This window comes from Tinamus guttatus, unplaced genomic scaffold (genome assembly GCF_059628265.1).
Source record: "Tinamus guttatus ecotype Peru unplaced genomic scaffold, ASM5962826v1 Tinamus_guttatus_pri_ptg001067l, whole genome shotgun sequence".
In the NCBI taxonomy this organism is placed as follows: domain Eukaryota; kingdom Metazoa; phylum Chordata; class Aves; order Tinamiformes; family Tinamidae; genus Tinamus; species Tinamus guttatus.
This window is the reverse complement of record NW_028289601.1, coordinates 114,052-133,092: the sequence shown is the minus strand read 5'-3', so window position 1 is coordinate 133,092 and position 19,041 is coordinate 114,052. Positions and strand designations below refer to the sequence as shown.

At 68.1% G+C, this 19,041-nt stretch overlaps 3 protein-coding genes across 3 annotated transcripts; 1 reads left to right on the top strand and 2 right to left on the bottom strand.

Moving 5' to 3' along the window:
- Nucleotides 1–1,941: 1,941 nt before the first annotated feature.
- COXFA4L2 (cytochrome c oxidase hypoxia associated subunit FA4L2) lies at nucleotides 1,942–5,648 on the top strand. The gene is made up of 4 exons (XM_088538396.1): nucleotides 1,942–2,004; nucleotides 4,152–4,240; nucleotides 5,373–5,433; nucleotides 5,575–5,648. Exons 1-4 carry the CDS (start codon nucleotides 1,948–1,950, stop codon nucleotides 5,629–5,631), a joined length of 264 nt encoding a protein of 87 aa, XP_088394522.1. The 5' UTR covers nucleotides 1,942–1,947; the 3' UTR covers nucleotides 5,632–5,648.
- A 986-nt stretch (nucleotides 5,649–6,634) lies between these two features.
- On the bottom strand, nucleotides 6,635–10,005 carry SHMT2 (serine hydroxymethyltransferase 2). The gene is made up of 12 exons (XM_088538395.1): nucleotides 9,967–10,005; nucleotides 8,970–9,161; nucleotides 8,823–8,902; nucleotides 8,547–8,747; nucleotides 8,391–8,472; nucleotides 8,133–8,255; nucleotides 7,920–8,059; nucleotides 7,660–7,825; nucleotides 7,492–7,591; nucleotides 7,090–7,245; nucleotides 6,845–6,952; nucleotides 6,635–6,762 (listed from the first exon to the last, which is right to left on the bottom strand). The coding sequence occupies exons 1-12, from the start codon at nucleotides 9,988–9,990 to the stop codon at nucleotides 6,635–6,637; spliced, it is 1,500 nt and encodes a 499-aa protein (XP_088394521.1). The 5' UTR covers nucleotides 9,991–10,005.
- Nucleotides 10,006–11,161: 1,156 nt separating this feature from the next.
- NXPH4 (neurexophilin 4) lies at nucleotides 11,162–11,882 on the bottom strand. The gene has a single exon (XM_010224307.2). The coding sequence runs from the start codon at nucleotides 11,879–11,881 to the stop codon at nucleotides 11,162–11,164; it is 720 nt and encodes a 239-aa protein (XP_010222609.2). The 5' UTR covers nucleotide 11,882.
- Nucleotides 11,883–19,041: the final 7,159 nt, after the last annotated feature.

The following is a 19,041-nucleotide window of genomic DNA, read 5'->3' as shown; positions in this document are numbered from 1 at the left end:
AACACCCGCTCCGGCAGCTGCGCGAGCGGGCGCCAAGGCCTGGCGGCTCCCTCCAGCCCCCCTCCCCGGCTCCCTCCTCGGCTCCCTGCTGAGCTGGAGCAGCTCCCGCCGCGCTGCTGCAGGGCCCTTGCACCCCCGTGCGCGTGCACCGTGTGCACGCGGGTGTGTGCATGGGGCCGGGTGTCCCTGCACAGCCGCAGGGTGCACATACGTGTGCGTGGGTGCCTGTGCGCGTGTCACCGTGCCACAGGTGTGTGGCCATGCGCGTGCAGGGGGCACTTGGGAAGGCTTCGGGGCCCCCTCGCTCTCCCCAGAAGTGCGGAGGCAGAAAGGGCCCCTGTGCAAGCAGGGGAGGCGCCGGCTGCCCCCGCTTGCTCCTGCTTGTCAGGTGCCTCCCCGAGGGGCCAGGGTCACGGAGGGACCCCCCCGGCACCACAGCGCTGAGCCAGGGAGCGGCTGCTCCTGCGGGACATGACCGGGCACCCGGGCAGGGCAGCGCGGAAGAGGGAAGCAGAGCGCAGAATTAAACTGCCTCTTAATTATAATCCTTAATGAGCATGGAGGCAGCTGGGCTTTGTGGGCAGGGAATCCCGCTGCATCTCCAGGGGAGGCTGGGATTTGCCTGCAGGGAGTTGGGTGAGCGAGAGCTCCGGGCGGGATCCCCCTCGGCATCCTGGCTTCAGGAAGCTGCTGGGCACCCCGGCACACTGCCAGGCAGCCCCGTGCTGAGCGCGGTGCCCTCCACGGCTGCCCCGCGCTCTGGGCACCCCCTGCAATCCAGCCCGGTCCTGTCCCCCGCCGCAGCTCCTGGCGGAGGGGAGCGGCGCGGCCGGAGCGCGGCTCCAGCGAGGGCAGGCTGCACTCTGTCTTGGGGAGTGGCACTTAATCAATCCCACTTCAAAACTCTAATTATATCAACAAAGGCCTCAACACGGCGCTGCTGGCTGCAATTCTGCCCTTGTTTATTTATTTCCACATGCTCCAGAGAAGTTTATCCCCTTTGTCCTTTTATACAGGAGCCAGGGCAGGATGGAGCAGCCGTGTTGGAGCTGTGCCGGGCGGGAGGTGTCCATGGTGCCCGGGTGGTGGCTCCGCACACGCGTGTGGGCATCTCTGGGCACGTGTGTCCGCATGCCGGGGTGCCTGCACGCCCGTGCATGTGTGCCAGCAGCCACGGTGCTCAGCAGCAGGGACGAGTGCCAGGGACCCCAGCCCGCGGCTGCAGGGAGGTTCCAGCAAGGCTGGGTGATGCCACCTCTTCTCCAAGGTGGTTTCTGCATCCCGGCTGCTCCGCAGGCCCTGCCAGCTCAGCACAGGGACATCCTGGGGGCACCCTGGGCTCTGCTGGTGCTGGAGCATGGCCAGCCCCAGGTCGGGCAAGGGGGGCCCAGCGCCCACCGGCTCAGGCTGCCCACGGATCTCCCCGTCTTTTGTTGAGAGCCAATGGATACAAATAGCCATTTTCCATATGCACGGCAGCATCTGTTCCTGCCAGGGAGATTTGCATTGCTAAATGTAAATTGGATGTTATGTCATTTATCATAAATGGGGGGGGCGGAGGCGGGGGGCGAGGGGAGGCAGCAAACATGGTGGAAGTTGTCATAACAAATCACGCGGCTCATCCTTCGCCCAGCGGCGAAGGTGCAGAGCCACCTGCGAAGCATCTGCAGGTCTGTGTGTGTGGGGAGGGGGACACGGCGGCGCCGGCCCAGCAGAGAGGCCCCGGAGGCTGCAATGGGGCAGGGGAGTGCCTGGGCGGCCACCCGGGCTCCCCACAGGAGCCTGGAAGGGGCAGAACATCCCTCCCCCCCCGCCCCGGCCCGCTGCCTCCTTCCAGCTGTGCCCTCCCGGCCAGGGCTCCCGGCCCGCCCTGTCCCTCCCAGCGCTGCAGACGCCTCCTCCGCGGCCGCCAGTGCCGGGACCGGCCGCAGCGCAGCCCCAGCAGCCATGAAGGGCCCCCTGCTCGGAGCCATGTTCTCCCGACACGTCAAGCGACATCCCGGCGTGAGTCCCCCCTCCCCACGCCCCTGCCACCCCACAGAGCCCCCTGGCCACCCCCTGCGCCCCCCAGTCCTGCGGGGCTCCCCGGGGAGCCTGAGCCAGCTGCCCCCTTCCCCCCTGCTCGCGGCCACAGCGGCTCCCCGCACGCGTCCCACAGGCTCCTGAGCCACTGGCTGGGCCCCATCCATCCCGGAGCCACAGGAGGTTGCGTTGGTGGCCCCCACATTTCCTGTGCAACAGTCTGGCGCCCGAGCCCAGCTGCACTCCCTGTGCGCCCCGCATGGCCCTGCAGTCACGTCTGTTCACACCTGCCCGGGGGCGAAGGGCCCTCCTCTGTCCCCTCTGCTGCTGGGTGCATCAGGGATGCAGGAAGGGGCATCAGTCCCCTCCCCACCAACCCCGCAGCTGCAACAGGCGCCCAGGGGCTGCAGCGGCCGGGCAGGATGCGGCGGCCGTGGAGCAACAGGGGCCGGTGGTGCTGTGGGCAGCAGGGCAGCTACTCCCTCCCTTGGCGCTGGCAGAGAGTTCAGTGCCACGGGGCAAGCAGGCGGCACTGTCACTCGCCCTTCCCTAAGCTCGCACTGGCAGGACTGGATTTGGTGCTGGGGGGGGCAGCCCCCTCACCCCCCCACTCCAGTCCTTCCCGGGCATTAATTCCCCAGGAGGTGCTGGATCCATCGCTTGGATCCCCTCCACCCGGCAGGGCGATGCCCAGTGCTCATCTCCGCCGGCGCGGGTGGGCGCCAGCTCCTCCTGGCACGAGGCCGCGCAACGCCGTCGGGATGGCTGTCAGCCCCGCCGCTGGGAGCACGAGTCATGCTGGGGCTGCGGAGCAGCGCGGGATGGATGGGAGCAGCGGGAGGCTCGTGGCTGTGGAGGGGGAAAAGGGGAAAGGCAGAGAAGGAGTCAAAGGGCTTGGGAGCATCCTGCAGGGAATGACAGGGAGGTGCCTGATGCACCCACCGGGGAGCACTGATGCTGGCAACGTGAGCGCAGGGAAGGGGGGAGCACTGATGCACTGTGAGCGCAGGGATGTGGGGTGCACTGGTGCAATATGAGCACAGGGAAGTGGGGAGCACCGGTGCAATGTGAGTGCAAGGATGTGGAGAAGACCAGTGTAACGTGAGTGCAGGGATGTGGAGAGCATCGGTGCAATGGGAGCGCAAGTGTGTGGGGAGCACTGGTGCAATGTGAGCACAAGGATGTGGGGAGCACCAATGCAATGTGAGTGCACGGATGTGGGAACCACCGATGCTGACAACATGAGCACAGGGAAGTGAGGAGCACCGGTGCAACCTGAGCGCAGGGATGTGGGGAGCACCAGTGCAATGTGAGTGCAGGTGTATGGAGAGCACCAGCACAACGTGAGTGCAGGGATGTGGGGAGCACCAGCACAACATGAACACAGGGATGCGGGGAGCACTGGTGCAATGTGAGCGCAGGGATGTGGGGAGCACCGGTGCAACATGAACACAGGGATGTGGGGAGCACCGGTGCTGGCAGCGCGAGCAGGGGCAGGCAGGGGCAGCGGGTACCGGCAGCGAGCACAGGAGCCGACGGCGCTGCTTGTGTTGGTCCTAATGGGCCCGGCGAGGCGCGGGCGGCACGTGGCTCCCCAGGGCAGCGCCAGGCGAGCGGCTCATTACGCGGCTGCTGCCTTCCCCGGCGCGGGGGCCACCGCCAGCAGTGCAGGTCGGAGCGGCCGCATCTCGGCAGCGATTGAGGCCGCATCCCCCCGGGCAGCACGGTGCGCGTGGCCGGGGATGGGGGGGGGCACATGGGGGGCTGCAGGCACCGTGTGCCCGCAGCTGTCCCACGGCCAGGAGCCGTGGGCTCCGGCACGGCCGTGCGCAGAGCGCTGGCCTCAGGGTCCGTCGGGAAGGGCCGGCCCCGCCGCCCGGGAGCTGGCGCAGGGGGAGCGATTGCTTGCTGCAAATCCAATTCCCCTGCAGCGGGAGCCGATTTTTCTCTCCCTCTTTTAATTCAGTCACTCAAGCTGACAGCTACACTGTGTACCGCAGCCCGGACAGGATTGCGCTGCCATATTTCCCCTGTAAATCTCCCGTGTGTCAGCTCTCCCTTTCACTCTCCAGTCGACTGATAAATATTCATTTTATTGGGGGATTTTTCATTTCTCTCTCTCTCTGCAGCTCGTCCCGCTCATTGGCTTCATCAGCGTGGGCCTGGGCAGCGCTGTCCTGTACCTGCTGCGCCTGGCCCTGTACAGCCCCGACGTCAGGTACGGGGGGCCATGTCCCTGCCGCACCAGGACAGCACCAGCCCCACAGCCCCAGCATGGCCAGACGGGGCGGGATGGGAAACCGGAGGCCCCGCTCTACTCCAGAGAGAGGCACTGGGAAAGGGCAGAAGGAGCAGCACGGACGGATGGATGGACGGATAAATGCAGTTGTGAAGGAGAGGGCGGAGAGGGAGGGAGGGATGGGGCCATGGATGGGTAGGGGGATGGATAAAGGGATGGAGGGAGAGAGGGAGAGAGAGAGGGAGGGAGGGAAGGAGGGATGGATGGTTAGATGGATAGGGGGATGGATGGAGGGAGGGAGGAATGGATGGGAGATGGATGGATGGAAAGATGGATGGATAGGGGAATGGGTGGATGGATGGAGGGATGGAAGGATGGATGGGGACATGGGTGGATAGGAGGATGGAGGGAGAGAGGAAGGGAGGAAGGGATGGGGGGGCAGGTGGACAGAGGGCTGGAGTGAGGCCTGGGAAGGCTGGTGGGTGGAGGGATAGGCGGAAAGCAGAGGAGTGGGGATGGACACATTGCTGGGCAGATGGAGGGACAGCCGGGCGCCAGCTCGTGCCAATCTCACGTCGCTTTGCTCCGGGACCGGCCTCATCGACCCCTGGTGCCAGGGTGTCGAGCTCGGCCACGAACAGCTCCCAGCCCCTTATCCGCGATCGCACGAGCCCAGGCCAGGGGGACAGACACAGCATCAGCCCCCTGCTCCCTTCTCATTGTACACTGATGCTCTTGAGGTGCTGGGGGTGCCACCCCCCTCCCCCCCCGCTGCAATCTGCTGCTTCCTGGATGGAAAATGCTGCCGGCGGCCAGCGGATCGCAGGGCCAGGACCTGCCTCCCCCCGGAAATGGCCTGTGACCCCCATGTGTCTTGGGACCTCAGGGCCCAGAATGTGGCTCTCCGGGCGGGAAGCCAGGCTGGGGGCTGGGAAGAGCTTCCCCCCTACTCCGCAATCTGCCTCCTCCATGGACACGAACACGGTGACACCCCAGATTCCAGGGGAACCAGCCCCGGGGGGGCATCAGAGGGGTGAAATGAGAGGAGCTGGTGTGGGGGGGGGGGGATGCAGAGTTTTGCCCCCCCCCCCAGCTCCATCTTCCCTTGCAGCTGGGACCGGAAAAACAACCCAGAGCCCTGGAACAAGCTGGGTCCCACGGACCAGTACAAAGTGAGCAGGGAGGGGGGACACCCCGCACCAGGGGACCCCCTTGGAGGGGGGGGGCTGCCCCCCCACTGCCCCAGGCAGGCCCCAACCACAGCTCCCTGTGGGGGGGGGGCGTCCCCTCCTCCTCACGTCCTTCTTCCCCAGTTCGTGGCAGTTTCCACCGATTACAAGAGCCTCAAGAAGGAGCGTCCCAGCTTCTGAGCTGCCCCCGGCCCCGCAGCTGCAGCGACGTCACCTGCACCGGCGACCTCCCCCCCGGCCCCGCACGGCGCAGCGGCCCCGGCAGCCCCTGTTCTCCCGCTTGCTCCATTCCCACCGCATTCCATAACGCGCTGGGCGGGGGGGGGCGTGAGGCCAGGAAAATACATTATATAACCTGCTTCCCGGGCCCAAAACTTCGGAGTGACTCAGCCCCCGCCCCACGCACATCCCACGGGGGGGGCAGTGTTCGCGTCCCATGGGGAGCACGAGGGCTCCCCTCTGCGAGCGTTGACCCCCCTTTCCGCTCTCCCACGCTCCCAGCTCCCTGCGGATGCCCGAGGAGCCGCGGACTGGAGTTGGCCCTTGCCGGGGGCGGCAGGAATGCAGAGCACAGGGAGCCCTCGGGGCAGGGGGGCCAGTGCCAGGGCTACGTGCGGCCGGGCAGGGACCTGGCAGGACAGGGAGCCGGTGGCGCGGGCGGCCCTGTTTGCTTTGGCCGGAGCCGCCGCTTCGCTGGGATCCGCAGGCGGCAGCGGGACGTGCGGGGCAGCAGGCGCCGTGGGGCAGGGCGGGTGCCCCGGCTGCCCCGGCTTCCTGCTGCACCGGGGGCTCAGCGCAGCACACCCCCTCCCTGCTAGGGGAGGAACCAATGTGGAAACTGAGACAGGGATGGGGCCGTCTTCCCCACCTTCCCCAGAGCCCCTCCTCACTCCTGGTCCCAGCATAGCTCCCCAGCTCGCTCTGGACCCAGCTTTATTAGTGACCCTCTCCACCGCCCCCCGCAACGGGGCAAGGCTGCCCAGGCGCGCGGGACGGGGTGCCTGCAAGGAATGGTGCCCCCCCACTGCTGGGGGGTGGTCTTGGTCCCTGCAACCCAAGGGTGCCCCGTCCTGCCCCCCAACAGGACAGCTGGGGGGGGACCAAGGCCGGGAGCCCCTCGGTGGTTTGGATGCTCCCCTCGTGCTCCCAGTTCAGACTGGGTCGGGGGGCAGAAGCGCCCAGCTCAGCGGTCGCTGAAGCCGGGCATGGGGAAGGCGCGTGCGAAGGTCTCCACACGCTGGCGCAGGTCGGCCATGCGCCGCTGCGTCTCAGCGTCCTGCAGCAGGAAGTTCTTGAAGTCCTGCAGCTTGGCTGGGGGGGAGAAAGGTGGTGAGAGGAGCGGAAGGGCGGCACGCGGCCCCCCACCGTCCCCGTCCTGCGCCCCGCTGCTCACTCGTCTTGCTCTTGACGTCCAGAGCCAGCGCGATGCCCTCGTCAATGAAGGCCACCACCTTATGGAAATCGTCCTCCTGGAAGTGGCGGGAGGTCAGCGCAGGGGCACCTGAGGACACAGAGCCCGTCAGGCCGGGGAACACGCACAGAGCCCCCGCGCACGGGGCCGTGCGGGGAGGGACATCCCCAGCGAGAGCCCGGGAAGGGGCTGCATGGAGGTGGGACGAGCCTCGGCGCAGCCCTCACCCAGGCGCAGCCCCCCCGGCGTGAGGGCGCTCCTGTCCCCTGGACACGTGTTCTTGTTGGCCGTGATGGAGACGAGCTCCAGCACGCGCTCAGCCCGCGCGCCGTCGATGCCCTTGGGCCGCAGGTCCACCAGCACCAGGTGGTTATCGGTTCCCCCTGGGGAGCAGCAAAACGAGGCACTCGGGGACATGGTTTAACAGGTAGCGGTGTTGAAGGGTTACGGGTGGACTCGGTTAGCTCGAAGGTCGTTTCCAGCCACTGTGGTTCTATGATTCCATGAAACGGGAAGGGCTCGGTGTCCCCGGCCCCCAGCCCCGCAGCCACCTGCCCCACACGGCTCTCCTGCCCCCCCAGCACTGCCGTGTCCCTGCTGCTGGCCTGTGGCCCACGCGGGACGTTCACCTGACACGAGCTTGTACCCGCGCTGCAGCAGCGCCTGCGCCATGGCCTTGGCGTTCCTCAGCACCTGCTCGCAGTACTGGCGGAAAGCGGGCGAGCTGGCCTGCGGGGACAGTGCGTGTCACCCCCGGGCCTGGCTGCCAGCCCCCGCTCCCTCCCGTCCCCACACACCTGCTTGAGGGCCACGGCCACGGCGGCGATGGCGTGGTTGTGCGGGCCGCCCTGCAGCGATGGGAACACCGCAAAGTTGATCCTGTCCTCCAGGTCGTAGTGCGTCTCCTTGCCAGTCTTCTTGTCCACCCTGTGCACGCCCTTGCGGTAGAAGATGAGCCCAGACCTGTCGGCAACAGGAGAGCTCAGAGGCGCTCAGGACCCCCTGGGATGCCCCCGGCCCAAAACGCGAGCGCTGCCTCTGTCCTGCCCGCGCTCACCGGGCGCCACGCAGCGTCTTGTGCGTGGTGCTGGTCACCACATCGGCATGCTCGAAGGGCGACGGCACCACCTTGGCGGCCACCAGCCCGCTGATGTGCGCTATGTCGGCCAGCAGGTAGGCGCCCACCTCGTCACACACCTGGGGCACCCGCGGGGCATCAGTGGGGCCGCGCGGCACTGCCCAGCCGCCCGGTCCCCCAGTCCCGCCGTACCGTCCTCATGCGGGCATAGTCGATGAGGCGGGCGTAAGCGCTGGTGCCGGCAATGAGCAGCCGGGGCCGGAAGAGCCGCGCTGTGCGCTCCAGCTGCTCGTAGTCGATGAGCCCCGTGGCCGGCTGCGCGCGTGGACAAGGCGTGAGGGCTCCGGCCGCTCGACCGCAGCTCCCGGCTGGACACAGGGACGCAGCCGGCGCAAAGGAAGGGAGCGGGCGCAAAGTGTGGGACCCCCCCCAGGCTGCCCCATCGCTCACATCAAGCTTGTAGGGCATCGACTCGAAGAAGATGGAGGTGGCCGAGATGCGCTTGGTGTCCGTCATGTAGCCATGCGTGAGGCTGTGGAGGGAGGCGCGATGAGCGCTAACCAGCAGCCCCAGCCCCGCTGAGCCCCACGGTCTCCCCACACGCACTGGCCGCCGTCGGGCAGGTCGAGCCCCATGAGGCGCTCATGGGGCTGCAGCAGGGCCGTGTAGGCAGCGAAGTTGGCCGGTGAGCCCGAGTAGGGTTGCACGTTGACGCCCCAGCGGGCCGGATCGAGGCCGAAGGCACCCAGCGCCCGCTGCGCGCACAGCTCCTCGATCTGGTCCACAACCTCAGTGCCCCCGTAGTACCTGCGCGGCGAGGGAGGCGGCGCTGGGCTCTGCAGGGGCCATCCCAGCGGCACCCCGGCCCCGCTCTGCGGTTACCTCCTGCCCGGGTAGCCCTCCGAGTACTTGTTGTTGAGACAGGAGCCAAGCGCCTCCAGCGCCGCCCGGCTGCAGAAGTTCTGCGGGAGACGGGGGTCAGCAGGGAGCCCGGCCACGGGGGCCACCCCACGCTCCCCGCGCGCCCACCTCGGAGGCGATGAGCTCCAGCCCCCGGCACTGCCGCTCCTTCTCCTTGCACACCAGGGCCCACAGCTCGGGGTCGCTCTCGGCCAGGCTCTCCTGCCCCGTCCAGGCGGGCGCTGCGCGGTTGGCGGTGGCGGCGGCCGGGGGGCTGTCCTGGGCCCGCAGGCCCCCCGCGGGGCCGCAGCGCTGCAGGGCCTGTGCGGGACGCGGTGTTTGGCCCAGATCGGCCCCCGCAGGGGCCCAGGCGTCCTGGCCCCGCACAGGTGCACGCCGCTCCCCCGCTGGGGCTCTTGGGGCTGGGCTCTTGGGGGCGGGGCTCCTGGGGGGCGGGGCTGGTGCGGGCCGTGGGCGGTGATTCGAGGGGCACGTCAGGGGCGGGGCTAGAGGCTCGTCGGGGGCGGGGCTGGGAGCGCGATGGAGGGTCTGGGGGCGAGGCTGGCGCGGGACGTGGGCGGGGCTCGGGGCACGACGGGGGTGGGGACGCGGGGGGCGGGGCTAAGTGTGTGTCCGGTGGGGCTAAGGCGACGGAGGGGGCTAGGGGGTTGTGTCGGGGCGGGGCTAGGGGCGTGTCGGGGCGGGGCTACTGCTGTAGGACTATGCTAATGAAGCGGCGGGGCGGGGCTAGGGGCGTGGTGGGGCGGGGCTATGGCGGCGGGGCGGGGCAGGGGGGCGCCGGGCAAGCGCCATCGCCCCGTTGCATCATCCACGGCGGGGGAAGCAGCCGCCGGTGCCGCCAAAGGGACTTTGGGACTGGACAAAGTCTGGTGGAGGGCGGGGGCGCCCAGGGCAGGAGCCGCCGTCAGCGCGGGTCGAGCCGGACCGGCACCGGCACCGGGGCGGGATCCGCGGCGCGCTGACCGCGCGGAGCCCGCTCCAGTCCCGCTCCCGTCTCCGTCTCCAGCCCTGCTCCCCGTCCCGGCCACAGCTTCAGCTCCATCTCCATCTCCATCTTCGTTCTCTTCTCCAGCCCCGCTCCCGGTCCCGCTCTTGCCCGGCTCACCCTGCCCATCCGGAGCGGCCACATGGCGGTGCGAGCTCGGGACAGCCCCGCCGGCTCCCGCTCCTGGCCCCGGCCTCGGTCCCGGCCCGGTCCCGCTCCGGCCCGAACCGCGCGAGCGCTGGCGGGGGCGGGGCGGCAGCGCGGGGCCCGCCGGGAAGGGGGAGGACCCGTCCCCCACCCCCTGCGACCCGCCCGCGGCCCCGTGGCCCCGTCCGCTCCGCCCGGTCCCTGCATCCCCCCGCGCATCCCCGGCACCGCCGAGTCTGCCCCGCATCCCTCCCCGCACCCCCGCACGCAGGTCCGTGCCCCGCGCCCCCTGTCCCCCGCATGCCCGTCCCCAGCACCCCGTCCTTGCGGCTCTGCGCCCCTCTCCGCTGCACCCACCGCCTTGTCCCCCCATGTGCCCGTCCCCAGCATCTCGTCCTTGCGGCGCTGCGCCCTGCTCCGCCGCAGCCCCGGCACCCACAGCCACCCACCGCCCTGTCCCCACCGTGCCCAGCACCCGCCCCGCTCCCTCCGGCCATCCCCGGCCCGGCGCGTCCGCCCCGGAGCCCAGGGACCCGGCCCGGCGCCCGCCCTGAGGCGGCCGTTGGGGCTACAAGGATCAGCGCGGGCCCAGGAAACTTCACACTTTAAATTTTTAATTTTCCACTTTTTCGTTTTGATTTTCTTACAAAAATAGGAAGCAGCCGCTGCCCAGAGCCAGGGGGATGGAGGGCAGGAGGGGGCGGTGCGGCGGGTCCCTCTCGTGCCGGGGCAGGTCCGGGCTGGAGGCTGCTCATTTGGGCTGTTTCCTGCCCGGCAGCAGCAGAAGGGAGGTCTCCACAGGACGCAGGGGGCTTGATCTGGCAACCCGTCCTCCCCACCCTGGCCTAGGTGCTCCCGGCCAAGGAGAGGTGGCCAGGGCTCAGGGATATGTGGGCAGGCGGCCGGTATGCACGGGGGTGGTTGCATTCGGAAACACGCGGGCACCTGCGAGCGTGCACACGGGCATCCCCGCACGCGGAGGCAGAGGCCAGCATGTGCACACATGCATGCACATGCGTGGAGCTGGTGCACGTGCATGTGTTTGCACGGAGATGCACAAGCCTCCATGTGTGCAGCGTGCCCATGGTTGCACCCCTTGCATCTGCCTGCTCCCCGTCCTGCCCCGAAACCTGCTGCCAGCCCCGTGCACCGGCTGCCATGGGCACCCTCAGCCGAAGTAGGGGTTGTCGTGCTGGAAGTTGTAGTCTGGGCAGACCTTCTGGACCAGCTTGTAGTCGATGCTGAGGAAGGAGATGAAGATGCAGATGACCTTGAAGGGCTTGGCGCAGAGCCAGGCGGCGTGGCTCTGCATGTGCTCCGTGAAGCACACCTTGGATGGGTCGTAGAGGCAGGGCTTGTTTTTGCGCGCCCGGTTGGTCTTCTCATACTCCACGTGGCAGTTGAGGGCCTTGGGGCGGTCCTGGGGCAGGGTGCTCTGCAGGGGCGGCGGGCGCGCCAGCGCAGGCAGCAGCACCTCGAAGCCCACCGCCTTGGAGGGCGGCACGATGCTCACCGAGACGTTGCCCAGGCTCGAGGAGTTGTGGCGGAAGTAGACACTGAAGGTGCCATTGATGTGGTCCACGATCTTGCCCGTCACCAGCAGGCTGAACTTGAGCGTCTTGATGTTGAAGTAGAAGTCTCCCCAGCCGAAGATCTTCTTGGCACGGGTGGCCTTGAGCGAGGGCTTGCGCCGGGCGCGGGGGCTCAGCCCCCCGCCAGCCGTCTGGTTGCTTGGCCAGTCCCAGGGCCCGCTGGGCAGCCCGGCAGTGCCGGCCCCAGCGGGCACCAGCCGCCCAGGCTCCAGTGCCGGTGGCTTCAGGCTGCCGTAGGGCACGTCCTTGAGGAGACCGGAGGTGCCCAGCTCCAGGTAGCCCAGGGTCTTGGCCATGTGGCCCTCGGCACACACCATCTGTGCAGGGAAGAGGGCAGAGATTGCGCGAGTGGGTGCCCAGGCAAGTGCCCCCTCCTGCATGGGTCCCCCCACACCCACTGTGCACCTCCTGCGCCCCTTTGCACCACTGCATCCATGCAGCCCATGGCACCCCCTCACAGGCCTGCACCCAGTCGTGCCCCCACCCCAGCCCCAGCCCCCTGCAGGACCCAACCACCCCAGTGGGGCTGTCTCCCTGTCCCCCCCATCCCCGCGATGGCAGAGCAGGAGCAGGCGGTTCATTACCGCCTGCTCAGCGCAGCTGAGCCCCATTAAAATGCAGGGCTGGGGGGGCTGCAAGCCCCCGCCGCCTGCCAGGGAAGCCTAATTGCATTACCCCGGGCCTCTGATCTGCCGCTGGATTTACAGGGCCCCCGCCGGGCCGCTCCTCCCGCTGCTGTAATTGCACCGGGGCGGCGGGGGCTGCGCTGCTCGTGGCGGGCGCAGTGTCCAGGCCCTGCTCTGCCAGCGGCTCCCGCTCCCTGAGCGCCCCCAGCCCCATGGAGCAGGGGATGGGGTCTGGGTTGCACCCTGGGGTGGGATGCGCTGCGCTGTGGGTGCCGCGCATGGCCCCCATGGACATTTCTGCAGCGAGCGCGCCAGGGCTTGCGCACTGGGCCGGGGGCACGAGCCAACCCCGGGGAAGGACGAACCAAATCCATGCGGCCGCAGAGCGGCCGGGGTGGTGGTGCTGCAAGGCTGGGGCTGAGCCTCCCGCAGCCCCCTCCACCGCTCTCCCACCACGATGCTGCCTTCGCCCTTATCTATATTTCAATGCAGCTTCAAAGCCGGGCGCCTTCCCAGCCGGCGAGCGCGGGAGACCGGAGGAGGGAGCAGGGGAGGGGGAAGGCCTTTGCCCCCAGGCTCCTCCGGCCCCAGTGCTCGCCCACCCCCCAGCACCAGCCCCAGAGCAGTGGCAGGTCCCAAGGGACGAGGCCAGGTGGGAGAGGGGCGCCCATGGGACAGGCTGCACTCACAGACCACTGCCCGGGATGGCCTGTGGGGGGTGAGGGGTGAGTGTAGGGATGCAGTGGGAACACAGTGGGAATGGGGAGGTGATTGGGATGGGAATGCAATGGGGAATTGATAGGAATAGGAATAAGGAAGGGAATGTGGTGCGGGAGGGATGGGGAGAGGGATCTGGTGGGGATGAGAATGCAGTGGGAAAATGATGGGGCCAGGGAAACAATGGGGAACTGAGCCCAGGAATGCAGAGAGAAATGGGAAGCGATGGGAACAGGGAGGTCATGGGGGAAGCAGTGGGACGGGGTATCACGGGGTAGGGGCTGCTGGCACCAGCTCAGTGGGTCACCAAGGGCTGTGGGGCTGTGGCTGGGAAGGGGGCAGGATGGCTCCGGCTCCGGTTGCTGTCCGTGCGGGAAGCCCCTGCTCCTGGGGCCAGGCAGCTGCACATGAAAGGGAATCGTGGAGCAGGGCCGAGCCACCCGCGCCGCCGGGGCATCGATCGTGGCCGTGTGCGGCGGGATGAGGGGCCAGGGCAGCGGCCAGGGGAGGCGGCAGGAGGCTCCTCCTGCAGAGCGGAGCCCAGCGGCCCCTCCACCCAGGGCAGGTCCCGCTCAGCTGCACAGTGAAGAGTGACGCTCCTGTCTGCCCTGTGCTTGCACGGACTGCAAATGTGTGCATGGATCCCACATGCATGCATGGATCCCACAAGCGTCCTTGGGCCCCACACGCACGCATGGACTTCACATGTATGCCTGGGTCCCACATGAATGCATGGATCCCGCACATGTGCATGGATCCCACACATGTGCATGGGCCCCACGTGCATGCATGGGCACCACGCGCATGCATGGCCCTATGCAGTGCTGTGGGTGTGCGAGCACGGCAGGGCGAGGGTGTAGGAAGGGCTGCGGAGGGACTGGGAAGGCGCTCGGTGCCGGCATCGATTTGGCTCGTCAGGGCAGCAGTGACGGCCGCTCACATCCCATTTGCGGCAGGGCCAAGCGCCGGCAGCTGCTCCCCCGGGGCCAGGTCACCTTGGCGTCGGAAGGGAGGGTGGATTGACAGCGCTGCCCCTGCAGCCGCCCGAGGACGAGAGCGGCCTGAGGCCGAGGAGGAGCCACCCGGCCCCAGAGCAGCCTGTCCTGTGCTGCCAAGCAGTCACTGCCCTCATCATCCCGGGTGCCCTCAGCATCCGCGTCTCCCCTAGCATCCTCATCTCCGCCCCACCCCGTGTCTTCATTTCCCTCAGCATCCTCATCTCCCTCGTCATCCTCACCACCCTGAGTGCCTCAGGCGTCCTTGCCATCCCGAGCAACAGCATCTTCCCGAGCACCCTGGCCTCTCTGAGCATCCTCCCCCTGAGGCATCCTCACCTCAGCACCAGGTGCTGGAGCCAGTGCTGATCCTCAGCTCAGGGCCTGCAGCACTGCCCACAGGCACAGGGTCAAGCCAGTGTCCCCCCCCCCCATCACCCCACCACCTTCGTTAGCACAAGGAGATTAATTGGACGTGGTGAGTGACAATCCCTGCGGGCCAGCTCCCCCTGGTGCGGCGCAGCCCGGGGCGGTGTGGCATTTCCAAAGGTTAGCAGCAAACAAGGTGCTTGTGACAGCTCCCATTTATCTCGCTGGTGCCGCGCGGGTGCTAATGCGGCGCCGGGCACCGCGGCGCAGCACTGGACTCAGCCGGGCTGCGGGGAGGCACCCGGGCGGGCGCCAGCGCAACGTGCACGGTGCATCTGCGGGCGAGGGTGCTCAGCGAGCCCTGGCGCCGGCATCCACCCGAGCACCTGCTGCCACGCAAGGTGTCACCCGGCACTCACACCTGCGAGCACAAGCGAGAGCTCCAAATGCCTGCGCACCTGCCCACGCGCCTGCCGCGCGGCTGTGTGTGCACGAGCCAGGTACCTCATGCACGAACGCAGGGGTGCGCGCACACGCGTCATGTCGCTGCGTGTCTCCTTACAGGCTCCTCTGCCTCTCGGGGTACGTGCACACGTCTGTGTTTGTGTGTGTATGCATGCACAGGCACGTGAGGCTGTGCATGCATGTTGAGGTGCATGTGCACGTGAGCATGCAGGTGTACGCTGGGATGCACGCGTGCAGCAGGAGATGTGCACTGCGGGATGCGGGTGCACAGTGGGATGCACGTGCACAGGGAGGGTGCGTGCATCCGCATGTCTCTCCTTGCATGCCTGGCTCCGACTCCGCGTCCGCGTGGCCGTGGCCGTGGCCTGCCTGGCTCCGCGCGCAGATGGGGCTGATGAGTGGCAGGCTGCTAATGAAAGTCCCCAGGAGGCGAATCTGCGGTGATGGCTCCTCGGTGCCAGGGCAACGGCGTGACCTGCCGTTGGGGACACCTGGGCCAGGGCCAGGGACGCCAGCGGAGTCAAGCGGAGGCTCTGGCCTGACCGGGATGCCCGGGACATGGCACCGCAGGGCCACCGCACTCCCTGCGCCAGGGGAACCTGCCGCTCCGCGCCGGGGCACGAAGTGCTGCCCTCACCCCGAACAGACACCTCTCGCCATACACAGGGAAAATATGCAAATGCAGCGGCTTTATTAACGCGCTCGGCACGCGCCTGCTGATAAATATTTCATAGCCCGAGTAGGACTTTGGGTTTTTTTTTTTTTTTTTTTTTTGCTTCTTCTTTCCTTCCTTTTGGTTCCTTTTCCCTGTCATTCGTTTCCTGCCTTTTCTTTTCTCTGCTGCTGTTTTATTTATTTATTATTTTTAAGGGCTTCGTGGTGAGACAGGAGCTAGGGAGGGGGAAGCGGGATATGGGCCCCCCCAGCCTCCCCCCGCAGGTGGCAAAGAAAAGTGCTGTTAAGAGCAAAGGAAAAAATATAATAGAAGGGAGGAGCCGGCACCAGGCGAAGGATCCAGGGCTTGTGTGACTCATTGGACTGGAGGAAGAAAAGAGACTGAATGGGGAAATGAGGAGAGAAGCAGAGCGGGAAGGGGGCGAGGGTGAGCGGTGTGCGAGGGGTGTGAAAGGGGTGTGCGAGCAGATTGCAAGTAGTGTGCAAGCCGGTGCGCAAGGGGCATGCGCAGCGCATGCAAGCGGAGTGACCCACGGACGGCACCCGGCCTCAGCTCTGCGCCCCCAGCCCCGAGCACCAGCATGACACCAGCGCCCAAGCCTGCCGCCTCCCGCGGCGCCTCCCTGCTCCGCTTTATTATTGCAATAAATGTAGCCATAAAAGTGGCAGGTATCGGCGTGCGAGAAGATCGCTTCTCCTGAGCTATGGAAATGTAATTTCGAGTGTGCCCGGGAAATTTTATAAGATCTTATCAGGCGGGATCATAAATTGCATTTCCAGCCCCCCCCTCCACGCCGCGGCACCGCGCACCCCTCGCTTGGAGCCGGGGCCAGTGTCAAGGCTGGGGAGGGGGGGGCAGCAGGCACCACGTAGGGGAGTGAGGCCGTCGCGGACGGGGGCGGCTGCAGAGCTGGGGGGCGATGCCCAGCTGGTGCAGGGGGCACGCTGCAGCCCCATTGCTGCAGCCAGGGTGCAGGTTTAGCAGCAGCTCCCTGCTCGCGATGGCGCCCGGGGAGCGGCAGCGGCCGCGCGCATTCCTCCAGCAGCATCGGAGCGGCTGCAAAGGAAGCTCCATCTTTCCCGGGCCATTTATTCTCGCGTCCAAGCGCGAAGGCTGCGGCTGCCGCCCATCCTGCCTGCAGTCAAACACCAGCCCCGGCCCCGGGTTTGCAGCACGGGGGGAGCAGGTCCCACAGGGCCATCCCGCGCTGCGCCCCCCCGCCTGGGCCCCGCGGCGCTGCTGGCTGCAGGTTATTGCATGATCCCGCACAGGGAGCAAAGGGCAGCGCGGGGACGAGTTATTAAAGAAAGGGAAATGAGGCGCCGGGAAAGCTCCGGGCCCGACCGTGCGCGCTTGTTTGGCGACAGCTCATCTGAGCACACGCAGGAGCGGCACGAGGCGCAAGTGGAGCCCCGCGGGGCTCGCAGGGCTGCGGCTCTGCGCGGGGCAGCAAGGGGAGCCCAGAGCTCAGAGCAGAGCAGGGCTGTGGGGCGGCCGCACCGGCCCCATGTGGGTGACCCTGGCACGGGAGAGGCGCCCGCTGGGATGCTCTGCTGTCCCCGGCTGCCCTGCAGACACCCGAGCAGACAGCCCCAGTGACAGGGAAATCCCGGCCACGCTTCCCGCTGTCCCACGGCGTCGACACTGCCGCAGTCCGCACCGGGCTGCCCTGGCCAAGGGTGCGCATGGGCTGCAAGGAGCCCTCAAGCAGAGCCCAGGTGTCCGGGCGCTGCCACCTCCCCAAAGCAGCACTGTTGACTTTGGGAGCGAGGGGCAAACGGCCCTGCAAATTGTGGGGTGACAGAGGGGAGGCAGCCGGGCAGCACAGGTGGTCGATGCCGACACCTGTGCCTGGAGCATTCGGGAAGAGCCTCACAGTCATCCCCTTCGACGTGGGGACAGCTGGGGCGGGGAGGGGAGAGGAGACAGCACGCTTCCGTATGCCAAGAAAGGGTTACATTCTCCCCATAACACAAGCAGGGGAGTAGAGGGGGGCCTTGCACCTAAGGGGCCAGCGCAGCTGCCTGTGGCAGGGCCATCTGCCAACCCGCTGCCCCACGGGGCCGCCATCCCCGGCTACCACCCCAGGGATGCCTCTGGGAAGGGCGATGGCTGGGGAGAGGGCCACCCCAGACACTGCCACCACTCACTGCCCCCTACACTTGCCCAGGACAGGAAAATTGAGGCCCAGGGCGCCGTTTCCTGAGAAACGGAGCCCCAGCAGGGGCAATCGTGCAGCCCCAGGCCCCCAGCCCTGTGCCAAGACCGCCCCATCCTTCCCAGATCTAAATTCAACGCACAAAAACAAGGTGATGCAGCAAGGCAGAGCAGTGGCCAGGGTGGGGACAGCGGGTGATGGGGGGGGATGAGCTTGTCCAGCACAGCGGGGGGAGGGACCCGGGGGGGACCACTGCAAACACGGGGCCCGGCGGGGGTCTGCAGCCCCCTCCTCCTCCGCCCGCAGCTGCTCTCGCTCCCGCACGTGGGGCCCTCCCGCTCCTGACCGGAAAGTTTCTCCTGGCGGGACTGGCCCGGCCCTGACAGCGCAGGGGGCACAGGGGCCGCAGTCCCCGCGGCAGCTCCTCCGTGCAGGCGGCAGAGGGGCCGGGGCAGCGCCCTGCGCCCGCTGCCATCAAAACAAAACCATTTGTCTTGGAGCGGCTCCGGCGCCGACAGATGCTCCGCGCTCGCTGGACGCGGGGAGGGGGTCACGGCGCAGCCCCCCCGCACACGCGCGCGGTTGCAATCGGTGCACCTGCAAGCACGGGGATGGAGCGCCGGGGAGGGAGACAAGTTGCCACAGCCTCGGCCGGGGGGGCTGTGCGGGGGGGGGGTCCCTGATGTGCATCCAATTCCCCGGGGGAATTGACTCGTTTGATTTTATTCATGAAACACGGAAAGTAAAAATGGAGTGTCAGGAAAGCCGAGCCACGAGGCGATGAGGCCGGGCCCCTCTGCCGCGCCTGGGGGGGACCAGCCCCCTCCGCAGCCCCCGGCGGCCCCAACCCTGCGCTCTTGCGGCGGGGGGGCCGCTCGAGCGGCCTCGGCTCCCCCCAGCACCGGGGGGGAGAGAGCAGCGGTCCCGGGGCCACTCTGGGGACCGGGGGGGCGCGGGGCGCCCCCTCCCCGCGCTACCTCTCGGGGACGCGGGAAAGAGGGGCCAGAACTGGTGAGGACGGGCCCCCCCCGCGGGTGCGCAGCCAGCCGGGCTGAGCCCGCACCGGCTCGGGACAGGAACGGGGCAGCTCCAGCGCTCGTCCCCTCGGCGGTGCCGCGCGGGTCGTTCCGGGCTCCGCGGCCCCCAGACCCGGCGGCGGGGAGAGGGGCGCAGGAGCGGGACACGAGTGAGTCCGGGGCCGCCCACGCGCACCCGATCCACGCGGCTCCGTCTCGCGCCCCCTCTGCAGCTGCCAGACGGCGCTTCACCGCGGGGGGGGGGGGAGCAGCGCCCGTGGCCGCGGCCCCCCCACCCCCTGCCCGGCCAACTTGGGGCAGCCGGACCCCCCCGCGGTGCCTTGTCGCGACTCCCCCCCCGGCACTGCGCGACCCCCGGCCGCTGCCCCGGGACTTGCACGGACACCCCCCCCCCCCCCCGCCCCGCAACACCC